The following is a 14,781-nucleotide window of genomic DNA, read 5'->3' as shown; positions in this document are numbered from 1 at the left end:
ATGGGTTTGGTTCAGAGATCCTCTGCATCTGGACTGGGTGAGCTTAATGGTAGATTTGTCAAAAACAAACAAAAAAAGCCATTAGTTTCAGCTTAAACATCTCTTTGTACCGTAAAAATGCATCAAGCATAGTCTCATATATGAAATCATTTATTACACAGTTTAATAAAACAGCAATATTTGTTTTTGCAAACTGGATATAAACGTTGACATGCCAGGTAATTTGACACCGTGGATAGCTGTAGGTCTACACTGTTAGTATTTGTGTACAGAATCAATTATTTCATTCAGCGTTGTGAGTTTTAGCAGGTTCAGCTGTAACCCTCCCCGCCTTCATCGAAAAAAAAAAAAGCCCAATAGCACTGCAGTAACACCAGAACAGGATGTGAAAGAAAAACACGAGAATGACTGAGTGGAGAAACGACATATCTGCACTTTTGTTTCCGACAGCAGAACTGGCAGAAAAGACATTTATTCGTCATTGATGAGATGCTAACTCATGCCAGCTGGATGCATCTGAGTGCACATATGAGAACATGCATGAGAGCACGTAACATTCATGGAAAAAAACATCTTGGTTTCAAACATATGCTGCAGCTTCAACATGAAGATTTACAGTCAGCGCAAGTCGATCCTTTGTGTCTCTTAAATGGTTAGAAAATCAGATTTCTTACAGGAAACTCACTTTTTTTGGTGATAGCAATGGGATTAATGGTCTGTCATCCACACCTGAATATTTGAATGGAGCGAGGTGGTGTCTTTATTTAACTGGAGAGCAGTAAAGTTCTACCTCAAATGTACCAAGCCCAACAAGTTTCTCTCCGGCTCCTTCTGATGAAGCTTCTTTGTGTCTCCTGGCTCTCGTCCTTCCTTTAAATCCAGGTTTTAGCTGGGCAACAACCACAACTCCACAAAATCCCACTGCTTCCACAGGATGAACAGCAGCAAGGCCAGCAGGACGGTGGCGGCCACGCGCGCCCGGGTCTTCATCAGCGGGGTGATGAAGTTGGCCAAAGTGGAGACGAAGACCAGGAGCACGGCCATGAGAGCCAGGATGACGTTGATGAGCTTCCCCAGGAGAGCCCGGGCGTTGGCGTTCTCCACTCCCTCCAGCTGAACCACCTGCTGCTGCTGCTGCTGCAGCTCCAGCTTGGTGATCCGGGTCAAGCACGACTCCACGGCTTCCTGCACAGCACAGGCCCAGAAAACAAGGAGGAACGACCAGGTGAGCCAGCCTCACTGTGAATGATCGTTTTTATTTCAAACATTATCTACTAACTTTCCCTTTCTTCATTTTTTATGGTGTGATTTTTACAGATGTTCACACAAAATGGAAAACTTTCATCTAGAATAGATCAGATTTTTTTTTCGCATAAAAGATTTAAATTTGTGCCTATTAACACTCTCTTTGTTTCCTGTCCCTTCTCATGTAAACTCAGGAGAGACATTAAAAATTGGTTGTCACTGAAAACTGAGAATGTCCTGGATGTTACCATCACTCATATACACGACCTTCATAGCAAATATCTGATGTGGTAAACATTGTTTTCTTGCTTGCTAAAATTACTATATGCTGCTATAACTGGAGAGGTTCTACCACTTGTTTTGATTTTTTAAAATCAGTTTTAGACTTTATTACTCCTCACTGAAATATTTGAAATCTGTATATGCAAAAACAAAACAAATTAAAAAAAAAAACAACCATTATTTCTTACTGTTACGTGCTTGTCTTTTACAGTCTTAACCCATCATGGTTTCTTTTCCCCCTACCCTGTACTTCAACGATTCATTGTATAATTAATTTTAAAAAAAGAGAGAGAAACCGCTGGTTAGCTGTAGTTGTCACGCCAGGCCACTAAATGGCGCTGTGATTTTAGATCGTCATCGAACCCCCACGCGCTTTTGAAGGTTAGCTTAGCTTTCATATTAGCTTCATAGTAAACGGTAACCATTCTTCGTCTCCCATGAACAGAGTCCTCATGTAACACATGTATTCATTATCAGAAATGTGCAAAACTGAACATGTAAAGTAGCACAATGACATCCACGACTGTTTTTGTCTTCCCGCGCATGCGTAGATTAAATCTTGAAGCCTTTCTTTCTGGGCATGCGCGCTTTCACATCTGTGAAGTACTTCACATCTCAGAAAAGTTTCATGAAGTGTTGGTTTGAGAGATGTTACGGTATTTATGAAAATGGAAGCTTAATTCCCTTCCCATTAAAGGTCATTTATTCATCAATTTCTAGCCAAATCCATTTAAAGTTGCTGGATCATCAAAAAAGTGCAGCACAGATGGATGTCAAAAAGAACGAGTCAGATTTTATCTTCAGAGAAAGAAGAGGAGCAGATGCAGAAATTCCTCCTCGCCCAACAAACCATTAAGATAAAGCATTCTGAATACAATTGCTGACGTTAAAAGTATGCACGATTAATCATTCAGATGTCATAATAACGCCACTTGTAAATAAAACAAAACAGGCACTTAAATAAATAAATCATAAGGTACAAAGTGGATACATTAGACAGTCAACATCTAAGTTAGCAAATAAGCACAGAAGTAAGTCAGTAAGTAAATATACTTACTAATGTTAGCATATCAATTATTAAGCGAGGATGCTAGTAAAAATTAAATAAGCAAGGAGGGTAAATAACTAAGTCGGTGGGTAAATATATATGAATACAAGTGAGTTACCTGGTAAGAAAGGAAGCAATTAAAGTATGTAAGTAAATAATTATGTAGGTAGAAAAAAGTTAATAAGTAAGTTACTGAGTAAGTAATAAGTGAGTTGGTAAGTAAAATATAGTTAAGTTAGTCAGTGAATGAACAAATATAGAAGTAAACAATTAAATCAGTCAATAAGTAGATAACTAAATATGTAAGCCAAAGAGTTTGAATAAATGTAAGTCAGTGAAACAATACGTTTGTAAGTGAGTAAATAATTATATTGTAAGTAAATACTGTATGGCTTATGTAAGCTATTAAATGTCTACAAAGAAGTACATACACATGTAAATAAGTGAATAAGTATGAAAGTAAATAAATATTTAAGTAAATAAGGCAAAAAGTGAATGAGTTTATGAGTAAAAATGCTTCTGGTAGTAAGTCAATGCTGAACTCAATCAGTACATCAATAATTATGTAGGCAGTAAATAATTAACTACCTAAGTAGAAAAGGTAAACAAATAAGTAAATGAGTGGATAAGAAAGTCAATAATCAAGTTGATAAGTAACTAAGAGTGTAAATAAACCTGCAGTCCTGGAGTCAGTGTTTACCTGAATGTCTCTGGCTCTCTCGTAGGACTGGTAGGCGACCTTTTCCTCCATGCTGGCGAGTTCCTGCTTCAGGTTGGTCATCTCATTCTGGTGCAGCTCTGTTAGATCATTCAGCTGCTCCTCCAGCCTCTCATACCTGAACATACAACCCAAACCAACCCAGCAGAACAGAACAAAACGCTCGATTAGGACATCTACCCACAGCCGGACGTAATGTGTGTGTTGCATTGCTGGAATCTATATATATATATATATATATATATTATTTCAGAATGACCTTTGACATTTCCTTTTATTACAATGACAATGAACATTGATGTTTATTTCTATTTTGATCTCCTAATCCCTGCAGTAATAACTCACTGGACAACAGGAGACGTATTAATCCTGACCTGAAAATAGACCCCTAGCAAGAGTCCTGCTCTCTCTGCGCTGCTCTCACACAGAAACATTCATGTTTAAGTCCAAGAACACGACAGAGTGGTTGGGTTTTAAAACAAGCCCGTCTTCTGTAGAAAGAACAGGAAGGCTGCTCAGACAAACGTGATGTCAGTTTTGATGTTTGAGGTTTGGTTTATTATTGGGTAATCTGTTTTGTCTTTGTGAGGATCTACGGCAGGCCATTTTAACATAAAATTGGTTTATTTTGACTATCTGTAATTACATTCCACACATCTAAAAATGCATTTCAACTAGACACAATTACATTTGACCATCCTTTATGATAATTTAAATGATCTGCATTCATATTTGGACTAGTAAAAATAATAATAATCCAAGATATCTTCAATTACATTTTGACAAGTCAAAAAACATTTCAATTGACGCCACTGGATTCATAATTTGAAGTGCCACACTTTCCTTATTACAATTCAAGACATATTAAGTTTATGTAAGTTTAGCCTTTCAAATAAAATTTTTAGATATCTCAATTAAAAATTGGGCTACGCAACCCATTCTTGATATCTTGAATGCTAATTCAAGATATCTGAAATAGAAAAGCAGTCTAATTAAAGATATCTTTAATTGATTTGGAGATATCTTAAAATGAATTTTGAAAGTCAAAATCGCAATTCCAGATATCTGTAATTTCATTTGCACTAGTCAAATCTATAATTATTTAAATTTACTTTATGACTAGTTCAAATTTCATTGTTGATATATGAAATATGTATTTCAGATAGTCAGATATCCAGATTAGAAACTTCAGTACAGATTCATGGTAAATCTGATGTCATTTATATTATTCAGAATGAAATTAGAGATCTCTCAAATTGTTATTTTGTCTAGCTAAAGTATAATTAGAGATATTTTAATTTGTTAATACGTCAGATATTTAGAATTGAAGTGTGCTGAAGCTGATTTTATGCTAAGACGGCCTGCCGTAGAGACCGTCCTGCAGAAAGGCAGCAAGAACATGGAGGGGATGAGTTTGTTTCTACCTGTATCTCTCTTCCTGCAGACACTGCGTCATGTAGGAGTAGTCGCTCTGCAGCTGGCCCTTCATGTCCTCGATGGCGTCCTCCATGTGCGTCTGGCTGGCCTTGATCTCCTGCAGCCCCTCCAGCAGGGAGTCCCATGAGCTGTGCATGTGATGGTGGTGGTGGTGGTGTCCGTCCAGTCGGGGGCTCCCCATCGTCGGGCCCAGCATCCCCCCTCCGACCACCCCTCCCGCTCCGGCCCCACCGGAGTTGCTGCCCGCTCCGGAGCCCGATGTGGCACTGGAGCACTCGTCGTCGCTGCCATACTTGGGGCTGGACACCAAAGTAGCGCTGCCGCTGAGAGCTCGGGGCGTTGGGGCGTCCTCAGAGTGTCCCCCGACTCCGTCCTCCAGCGTGTCCTTCAGGTGAGCAATATTATCCGCGCTGCCAAACTTGTTCCTTATCAGGCTGGCGAACTCCCTCGGCTTTGAGACCACGGCCGTGTGAGTGAGGGCCGAAACGCCTCCTTTGACCCCCTCGACCACTCCGCCTCCAAACCCGCTTATCCCAGCACGAACGTTGGCCCCCACGTCCTTTAACCCCTGCTGCATGTCCCGCAGGACATCCTTGGGCTGCCGGGCCGGTCCGTTCTGCAGAGAGAGAAGAGAAGAGAAATCTTTTCTCTGATATCTTGACTCTCATTGCAACACACAGGTTGAGGTTTTAAAGAGGGAAAACAGAGCAGCCCTCCCCTACAGCTCCACCTCTCAGCTCCTTCAGACTAGCCAGCAGCAATCAGCAAACACCAGCTGGAACCGTGCATCTACTGAGCTCATTATACAAGATACTTCTCAAATACTGCTGGTAAAATCTGTTGAGAAACATTGTGATGACCTGCTGAAGGCTGAGATTCGAAAAGAGTGGGAGCTTCAAAAGTGAAAATTAAATCAAAATGAATTTGATAACAATTTAAGGTAACATAATAATTTTATTGTTCTACAAAATTTAACTATGTGCCTGGAAAATACTACACAATACCCCTTCAAAATTTTCTGAATAATGTAAAAGGTGTTTTCTTTGCTTTTTATTATCTATTTATATTACTTGACTCACACATATGCTGTTGCAGGATGTCTTAATTTTTTCATAGAATGCATATTTGGACAGATGTGTCCTTATAAAGATTGCCTGAGTCAATGCCAGTCAGGAGCTAAAGCGAACAGCGCCACCGTTGGACCGGACCCGTGTACCTGCTCGATCTCCTTTAGCTTCTTGTGATAGTGCTCTAGCTTCTTGTGTAGATGTGCGATGGTCTGTGCCGACTTCTGGTTCTTCTTCTCGAACACCTGCTTGATCCTGGACGCCTGCTGTTTGTCCGCGTTGTGGGCCAGCTTCAGGTATTCGGCCACGTTGTCGTCGCGCGCCTCCTGCTCCACGCGGATCTGCTCTGTGACCTTCAGGATCTTCTGCTGGAGATGCTCCAGAGCGGCGCGCGTCCGCTGGGGCTCGCCGGCGCTCGCAGCCTCCGCGCCACCCACTGCCCCGGCCGCCGCCGCCGCTGCCGCCGATCCATCCGTGCTGATGTTGCTGTCAGAGCCACCATGGCTGGAGGTGGGGGGCAGACCTAAGGTTGCCACCTCACTCTTGTCCAGCTGTGGGGACAGAAGCAGAGGCTGTAGATTTCTCCAGTTGATCACAATGATGCTGCATACGCCTCATCCCTCTCTGTTTATTGACTTGTACATAAAAATCATTAAATCTCTGCTCCTCCAGCCAGAATATGTTGGTCTTGAAGAAGCAGTCTCGTATTCTGGGAAGCATTTATTACCGTAGCTGAGATTTCAGATAACTTGACGTCTGCTGTGCTAATCTTATTAGGCCTATTGATTGTCATCACTGGATCACTTTGTTGCACACGTTCCATAAATCAGCAGAAACTGGCTCCTCTAAAGAGCCGCCAAGCCTTCTAAGCCTTCTTCATAAACATAAAGTGGGCCCATTTGAAATTTAATTAAGAAATTACAGTTAACCAGAATAATGGAGGTCAATCTGAGGGCTGAAAAACCCAAAAAATCTGTTGAAGTAGCAAATTCAAAACCAAGGAAGTCGGTTAATAAGAAATATCTGTGCTGAAATATGATCACATGGTCATGGAAATGACATTTACAAACGAACATCCAAACATATCTGTGATATTCTGGAAACAGATTATTAATTTGTGCATTAAGTTAAAAAAATAAAATAAAGAAGCAAAATCATCCTACATATTTTGTTTTATGTAAGTGGAAAAAGTCTTAAAGAAAAAATATTTTCCTGCAGCTCCACAATCTCATGATGAAAAATCTAGAAAGTCACATGATCAATTTAACTTATGAAGAGGAATAAGTCAATTGTTGGTGTCACAGTCATCGGCTGCTCACAGTAAAGTAAATAAAAAAGTTCAACAAATGTAACTGTTTGATTTACTTTACTGTTTTAGGTACGTCCGACTTGTAGGAACTTTTAATTAAAAATATTTGTCTCGCTGTCTCATGGGGGTATAATTATGCCGTGACACAAAAGTCGATTAGTCTTACAAGCTCTTCAAAACTGGAAAGACAAGAACTCATGGGCATGCAGGTCAGGTTGCTGTGTGGATCAGGACGGAGCCATTTTTTAAGATTTCACGTCTTCCTCTCCTCCAGCGAATCAAGCGGCTTCAATTTGATCCGAGTCTATTCTTATTTTAGGTTTAAGACTCACAAAACTGTCAAGGGCTGTGCAAACACTTTGAAAGAAAAAACATATAAATCTTAGTGTCAGACAAAAACAATCTGACATTTTACACACAGCAGCTTTCAAACGATGACTTCATTCATTCAGGGTAGAAAAAGCGATTGAACGTATAATTGTCTTCCTGGAAAACCATGAATCAGCCGTGACTCAACCCATCATCATGTTCAGGGTCACTTCAGTGCGATTACTGCCACATCTGTAGAGTTAAGAAGATACTGAAACAGAACCTGCATGACACCATGAAGTCTAGAGAAAACGACAATAGTGACCAAAACCACTCTTATGTCAAGTGGATTACAGAAAGAGACTGGTATGCTGAGCAAAAAGAGACACTGCCTCACATTTTTAGGATCTTCTGATCATCATTGAGATTTTTTTTATATATTTTGTGGGCTGATAAGAGATAACATGTATTTTAAAGAAGATGTGTGTTTCTAACACAGCATTTCAGAAAAACAGCATCAGACCAGCAGTTTAACTAAAATGTATTTTCTAGTATGCTTGAAATAAGACAAAACTAACAAGTTTTCAGCAAGATATAAGGGATTGTTTTACGTAAATAAAGCCTTTGTATTAATGAAAAAGTTGCAGATTATTTCACTTATAATAAGGCATTTTGTCCATGTTAAAAGTGAAATAATCTGCCAATGGAAATATATATATATTTATCAGTATTAGGTTATTATTGACCTAAAAGACAGTACTATATCTTTCCCAAAAGCTTGTTTTAAGTTAGTTTTGTCTTACTGCAATTATAGCAAGATATTTTCATTAGAAATTAGAACAAAAATATTTGGTAAGACGACGTGTTTTTGCAGTGTGATGATCTGGACTGTTGTGCTTCTTCAGGACCTGGATGACCTGATATCCTGACTGAACAATCCTGAACCAGAATATCTGGTCATGAGTTCCTGGTCCGAAGCTCAAGATCAAGAAACAATCTAAAGCACACCAGAAAGTTCACGTCTGAACGTCAAATTGCACAAAATCTAGGTTTTGTTGAGGCCTAGTCAAAGTCTGACCTACTGAGATTCTTCAGATGGTTTGAAAACCCTCAAATGAGGATGAATTAAAACAATTTTGCAAACCAGAGTAGATAAAAAAACAAAAAAACTCTTGAACTCCTTGCCAGGGAAGTGTGGCAAAACCAATTATTAGGTGTGACAAAAAAGTGAATCGAAAAGAAGATAAATACTTTCTCACAGCAGAAATCGCTTAAGAAATGAAAAGTTTGCTGCAAAAAATCCTGTCTGGACAAAATATCAGTTGCTCTCAAGATAAATGGACTCTGTAGCGTCCAGAACATCAAAAGTGAGTGAATGAATTACAACACTAACGGGCAGAACTGCACTTTGAAGACTTTCAAGCATGTGTGGAGGCACTGATTTTTAAATGAACTATCAGATTGGGGCGTTAATGTTAACCAATCGTAAATCACTCAGCACCTGATCAGGACTTGTGAAAAACGTCCACAAGTCTGAAACTGATGCCGTAGCAAACCGAGAAGCAGTGATTATGTTTGAAAAGACGCACTGTGAGCAGGATGCACAAAGAAGGTAAACATGAGAACTGGAGCAAAGACTGGATTCATAAAAGGAAAGCTTTTCTATCAATATGGTATCATCTTGGAGTAAATGTTTGCATGAAGCAACATTTTTGTTCTAAATCCACCTGAAAACCCATTAATACTGAATATGGGAGTAAAAATCTGAAGGTTTTACCATCATCAACAGACCTCAGACGAGCCGTGTTATGCAAGATGACCTGAGAATCCCTGGGAACCGAAAGCTTTTTGCACGAAACCCGAATCGAGATCCTCTAAATTAAACCTGACGGATTCTAACCTGCCAATAAAATATGTAACGATTCACTCCGGCTGGCTTCAGAAGGAGCCCAGATATTGAGATGTAGACTTCTTTAGGTCGCTCTGCCTGGCTGAAAATTAGAACAAAATGCATTATTATTTATTTTGTTTGCATTTAAAAACATAAAAGTTTAATTTATCTACCAGAGAAAAAGAAAATATAAAAATAATTAAAGTTTTTTTATGCTCAATTAAAAACATTTAAATAAAGAAATGCCTCCTTGTGTAATAATCTTAACTACATGAACCAGGATGAAAGCAACATTTGACGCTGAGGTGACTGGTCTCATTAAGAAAGACTCATTTTTAGGCCAGAGCAAAATCCCTGAGCTCCTGAAATCAGTTTATTTCTGACCCCTGTTGTGCAGCTATAATTGATTTGGTGGAGGGATCAGGAAGTACACAGAGTGGCTATTATGCATTAATTAGTTGAAACATAACTGGACTGCTTTCCTCTCAGCACACACTCTGAACCTGAAGCAAAGGTGTAACTATTGTTTTTTTAAATGTGCATTTAAAAACACGCAGCTGCATGTCAGATAATACTGTGCAGATTAAAGGAGTCCCCCTCCTTACATATTTCTTCTGTTCTTTCATTTTCGTCTCATATAAATGTTTTACATCATTGAACAAAATGTAATGTCAGAAAAAGTAATCTGAGTTTTTAAAGTGGAAAAAAAAGCTATCCAAACCAAGCAGGTCCTATGTGAATGAAATATTTATTCACTTTCATAAATTATGAATTTGCTTCAATTAAGCCAATGTTTTGGTTCAGTTTCACTGGCCACACCCAGTTCTGCAGAATCAAGAAACCACTGAAACAGCCTGTCTGACAGCAGAGATCTTAAAAAGCAACAAATCATTAATAATCTAAAAATAATGCAAGAGCAGATGACAAACAAACTCACCAAAAAGGTAACAAAACCATTTTGAAGGCTTTAAGGGAGCCAGTGAAAAATGTTTCCACGTTTGGAGGGAATCAGAAAACATGGCGAACGTCTCAGAAGATGCTGGCCAACCAAAATTACTCCAAGAGCAAATCAATGCCACCAAATCACAAAAAAGCTCAGAACAACATCTAAGGGTCACGATTCAACAAGAAGAACGAAACTGAGTAAAAATGGCCTCCATGGGGGAGTTTCAAGGCAAAAACAGCAGCCAAACAAAAATAACACAAAGACCCAGCTTGTATTTTATCAAAAAAAAACATCCTCATATTCACCACAACCTTCCTGTTCCTCATCCGCACGGCAGATCTGTTCAGTCTATTTTTATTCTATAATATAATTTATTTTACATTATATTTAGCATTCCTAATTATACTCTCTGAACAATTTGAAAACAGGTTTGTTTCAGTTTACTTTTTACATGTTCAACTAAGGTTGTCAGCGTTTTGTTGACAACCTGAGAGCTTCAGTAAACTGGGGAATACGTTGTCTGTTTCACTCCTAAAGACACCGACTGAACAAATTAAGGTTGTCTTTAAATGTTGACCAATGCAGTTAAGTGTGCTGCAATGTTACTGAGTTATCAGGTGCACTTATAATTTAGTATATTTATGTTTGTGTTTAAAAGAAATAAATACTGTGAGTCAGTTCAGCGCTGTTTTCCTGTATCAGATCGATATCGATCGATGCTAGACCTCAGGTATCTATGTCAGTATCAGAAGTGAAAAAAGTAGCTTCCCTAGCTAAGAGTGTAGGCTCATGTCACAAAAACAGCATTTTATAGTTGCTGTTTTGTCTGATAAGCAGCAGACATTTAAGGTAGAGCCTGTTTCAGAGCCCTGGATAAGTTCAAGCAGACATAAACCTAAAAACATTTCTTATTTAACGTGTGAGGAAATAATCCAAACAAATAATCAACCAATCATCAATCCATGAGGGGATTCCCAGCTCTGGCTTCTACATAGCGGCGATCTGCAGCTCAGTCGTGTCACAACACTAATCAGATGCTGCAAACATCTCACTGCGCTGTTTTGATATTTCTACTGCCTTTGGTTTATCTGTCTTAGCTTCCTGCGCTCTGTGGCTAGAGCGCAGGAAGGCGGGCAGTGTTTTCTTTTCCTTGAATCTAGGTTGCAATCTCACAGCAGCACCAGGGAGGAGAATAACAGATGACTGGACTCCCTGGTGATTAATCATGTCCTGATCTTCACTGAGAGAGTGAGATGCTTCTGCAGCAGCCAAGCTAGTGTAGTAGGAGGAGGTGGCGGTGGAGGGGCTGCCGTCCAGCCGGGTGTAAACAGACAACAGACTGGAATAAAGCATCTAAAATGCATCGAGAGCGATGGATGGGTGGGTGGATGAGGGATGGATGGATGGATGAGGGATGGGATGACAGCCGTCTGAAGCATGGAAGAAGACATGAGGGACGGGGCATGCCTGAGCCCTCTGGAGACACGGCGTGGACACGCGGGGGACGGTGACACACAAGCGGCACAGCAATAAATTAAATCAGAAACGTTACCATACTGCTTTAATCCAATTTTTGCAGTGCCATTGCAAGGCTGTCTTCCAGGCCCATCCTCTTCCTCCCTCCTTCCTCACCCCCCACCCCCACCCCCAGCTCAAATATAGTATCTTCACCCCCCTCTCCCCAGCCGCTTTCAGGCGGACTACCACCTCTCTGGATCCTACAGCTCCATTGTTGCAGCCATCGATATCTGCTGCCTCCCTCTCCCTTGCTCTGATCTATTTTCCTCCCTTTCTCTCCCTCAGAGGTTTTCCTCCGCCTCCCTCTGCCTCGCTTCCCTCTGTACCTCCGCTTCGATCCACATGCAAATGCTGTAGCCGTGCTGCCCTGTAATGGATGTGGGAGCTCGGGGACAGATGGATGGAGATGAATCTGGGCGGGGAGGGGGGATGGGAGAGCTCAGCGCAGGCGTGCAGGTGCTCCTGTGCGGCGGAGGCCAGCGAGGGGAAGGGAGGGAGCGCACTACAGCCGCCTTTAAACCCTCGGTAGAAACACACACACACACACAGCCGGACGTGCTCCCAAAGTACACAGTGGTGACTCCCTTGTTTCCGCTAAAGACTGGAGGATTTGGTGTCACAACAGGAGGCTGTGGGAGTGACGCGCAGCTTCGTAAAGTTTCACCCGCCCAACTTCTTGATGTTTCTGTGCAGGTCGGTGTGTCAGCACGGAGGAAAACAAGCTTTCATCACTGACTGGAGAGCGTTTCAGTCGGTGATTAAAGCAAAGCGGAACGAAAGAGAAGTCTCCTGAATAACAACAAATGTTTTCACGCCCTTTATCAGTTTGTTATGTTGGAGCAGGGACGTCCAAGCTTTTGGTCAAGTCAAAAATAACTCGTTTTGCAACATCTGTTACATTTTCAGCCAGTGCGTTTCGCGTTCACGCTACACTGTCAAACAAACAAAACAACAACAAAAACCCTAATTGAAAAACCTGTTCACCTCTTTTATCTGTGGTGGCGCTGCAGCAAGAGCCACTGAAGGAAACGACACAAAAACCTCCGAAGAAGACATGAGCGCAACTTCCTTCTTCATAAAATGTAAACAAAAGTCAGATTTTCTTGGTTGCAGGATTTCTCTTTTGTCTTTTGGTAAAAGACAACGAGCCATTTCTCCCGCTACTGCTAGACTCCTCGTTTTCTTTGGTTGTATTTACCCAGAATGCCTTGCGCCGTAGTTCACTTCCTGCTTTTGGAGCGGTCTCTGGACCGCTTTCACTCAGCGTTCAAAACGCATCAGAGATCATTTAAATTCATTTTTAGGCAGACCAGAGTTTGCTATTATGGTCCACATCACAGTTCAATTTCTTTTCAGGCGGACTAAAAAGAAATACAAAGAAATGTTGCAATTTTTTAGATATTGATTGGGAAAAAAAATGAATGCAATTTAGCCAATTGTGAGCAATAAAATCAAGATTTAGGTTGCTCTTTCTTTGACAACTAAATTTATCCAAGTCTGATTAATTAATCAAAAGCAGAATGTTTGCAAAGTGACGTTTTGCTTAAAAGTTGTACCTGCCAGAGAATGCTTAGTTAAAAACAAACACCTGGTTTCACTTTTTCTACTGTGAGAAAATTTTTATGTGTCTGTGATAATTTTGACCTAGAAACAGAAAATTATTATCTACATCAATCACCTGCACTGGGAGAGCAAATTGGTGTCATTATTAAACTGAAGTCGGAGGCCAAAAGCAGTCATTCCAGGGGCAGCAAATGGCCCCTGGACCGCACTTTGGACACCAATGTATCAGAGCCAAAAGCATCAATGTGTTTTCTGGGATTTTGTGTGAAAGACCAATAGCATTGTTGGAAAGAAAATTAATCTTTGAATACAAATCCGAGATGTGTGGCACGGTTATCTATTTGACCCTCTCTACTCTGAAACCTCTAAATAAAATCCAAATGTGCCTCCAAATGTCTTTTGAAGTCACCTAAGTCAGTCGGTCTGTCTGTAATTTAATCTCTGAAGGCCTCAGCGGTTTCTTGGAGAATATTAGGGAAGAAACTGCATCATGAAAGAACACAGGAGAAGTTTAAAGCAGATTTAGGTTATAAAACAACATCCTCTTAATCCAAAATCTAAAACAGGAAGGCGTGGGGAGCAGCTTGAATCCGTCCGAATATAATACAGTGTCATATTATACAATTTATCTTCTTCGTTTTAAAGATAACAACCGTGTTTGCTTAAAATAATCTATTTGTATTTTTTTTTTATTGACATTGTGTGCATGTCTTCCAAAATGAGAACAGATGAAATGCAATACGGAGGTCACCAGTAGAGGGCGCATCGAGGCCATTTTTATTAGATAAGTTGCACCTTTAACCGCCTTCAGGGTTTTTCATTTATCTTAAAGGATTAGTTCAGATTTTTTTAAGTGGGGTTCTGTTAAGCGGTTATGAGCTTTCAATATCTTACCTGCAGCAGATGTTTTCTTTGATGTCTATCTTTGATGTTTATCTTTGCATTTTCTCTTTTGGTGAAACAGAAATTTGTTGATCAGTAAATGGTGAACTGAAGAGGAGGCGAGACAAAACTAATTTCTATCTATTTTTAAACGTGTCAAAGTGATTTTTAAAACTATTTGAACTTTTATATGTCTGTTGACATGGATATCAGTAGCTACAATGAGGGCAACTGATCGGTTTCCATTTATTATCAGCTGAATGTGGCTTAAGAAATGAAATCTAAATTATTTTTTAAAAGCCCTGCATATGCACTCTTAAGCTTGTAAACTAAAACCACAGAGTTTGAAAATCCTCTCTGCTTGGGGATTTCTTCTGAAAATGAGTAGCAGCTCTACTGGCAGCAGATTCTGCATAATTTGCTTCTTTGAACATTTCAAGTAACACTGCTGCTTCCTTTTACAATCAGTAGTAATTAATTTGTGCCTCAGATCCCTTTTTTCTCCCAGAGACAAGTTTCTCACTGCTCTGAGTTCTTCAAAACGACAGAAAATGTCAAATCAAGTC

At 40.1% G+C, this 14,781-nt stretch overlaps 1 protein-coding gene across 1 annotated transcript; it reads right to left on the bottom strand.

Annotated features, from left to right (window-relative positions):
* Nucleotides 1-129: 129 nt before the first annotated feature.
* Nucleotides 130-11,952, bottom strand: tmcc2 (transmembrane and coiled-coil domain family 2). Its single transcript, XM_014997911.2, has 5 exons — nucleotides 11,805-11,952; nucleotides 5,947-6,348; nucleotides 4,718-5,346; nucleotides 3,276-3,411; nucleotides 130-1,185 (listed from the first exon to the last, which is right to left on the bottom strand). The coding sequence occupies exons 1-5, from the start codon at nucleotides 11,805-11,807 to the stop codon at nucleotides 886-888; spliced, it is 1,470 nt and encodes a 489-aa protein (XP_014853397.1). The 5' UTR covers nucleotides 11,808-11,952; the 3' UTR covers nucleotides 130-885.
* Nucleotides 11,953-14,781: the final 2,829 nt, after the last annotated feature.

Source organism: Poecilia mexicana, unplaced genomic scaffold (assembly GCF_051168715.1).
Source record: "Poecilia mexicana isolate PSO_F unplaced genomic scaffold, ASM5116871v1 scaffold_5, whole genome shotgun sequence".
In the NCBI taxonomy this organism is placed as follows: domain Eukaryota; kingdom Metazoa; phylum Chordata; class Actinopteri; order Cyprinodontiformes; family Poeciliidae; genus Poecilia; species Poecilia mexicana.
The sequence above is the reverse complement of the archived record's forward strand: the minus strand, read 5'-3'. Positions and strand labels throughout refer to the sequence as shown.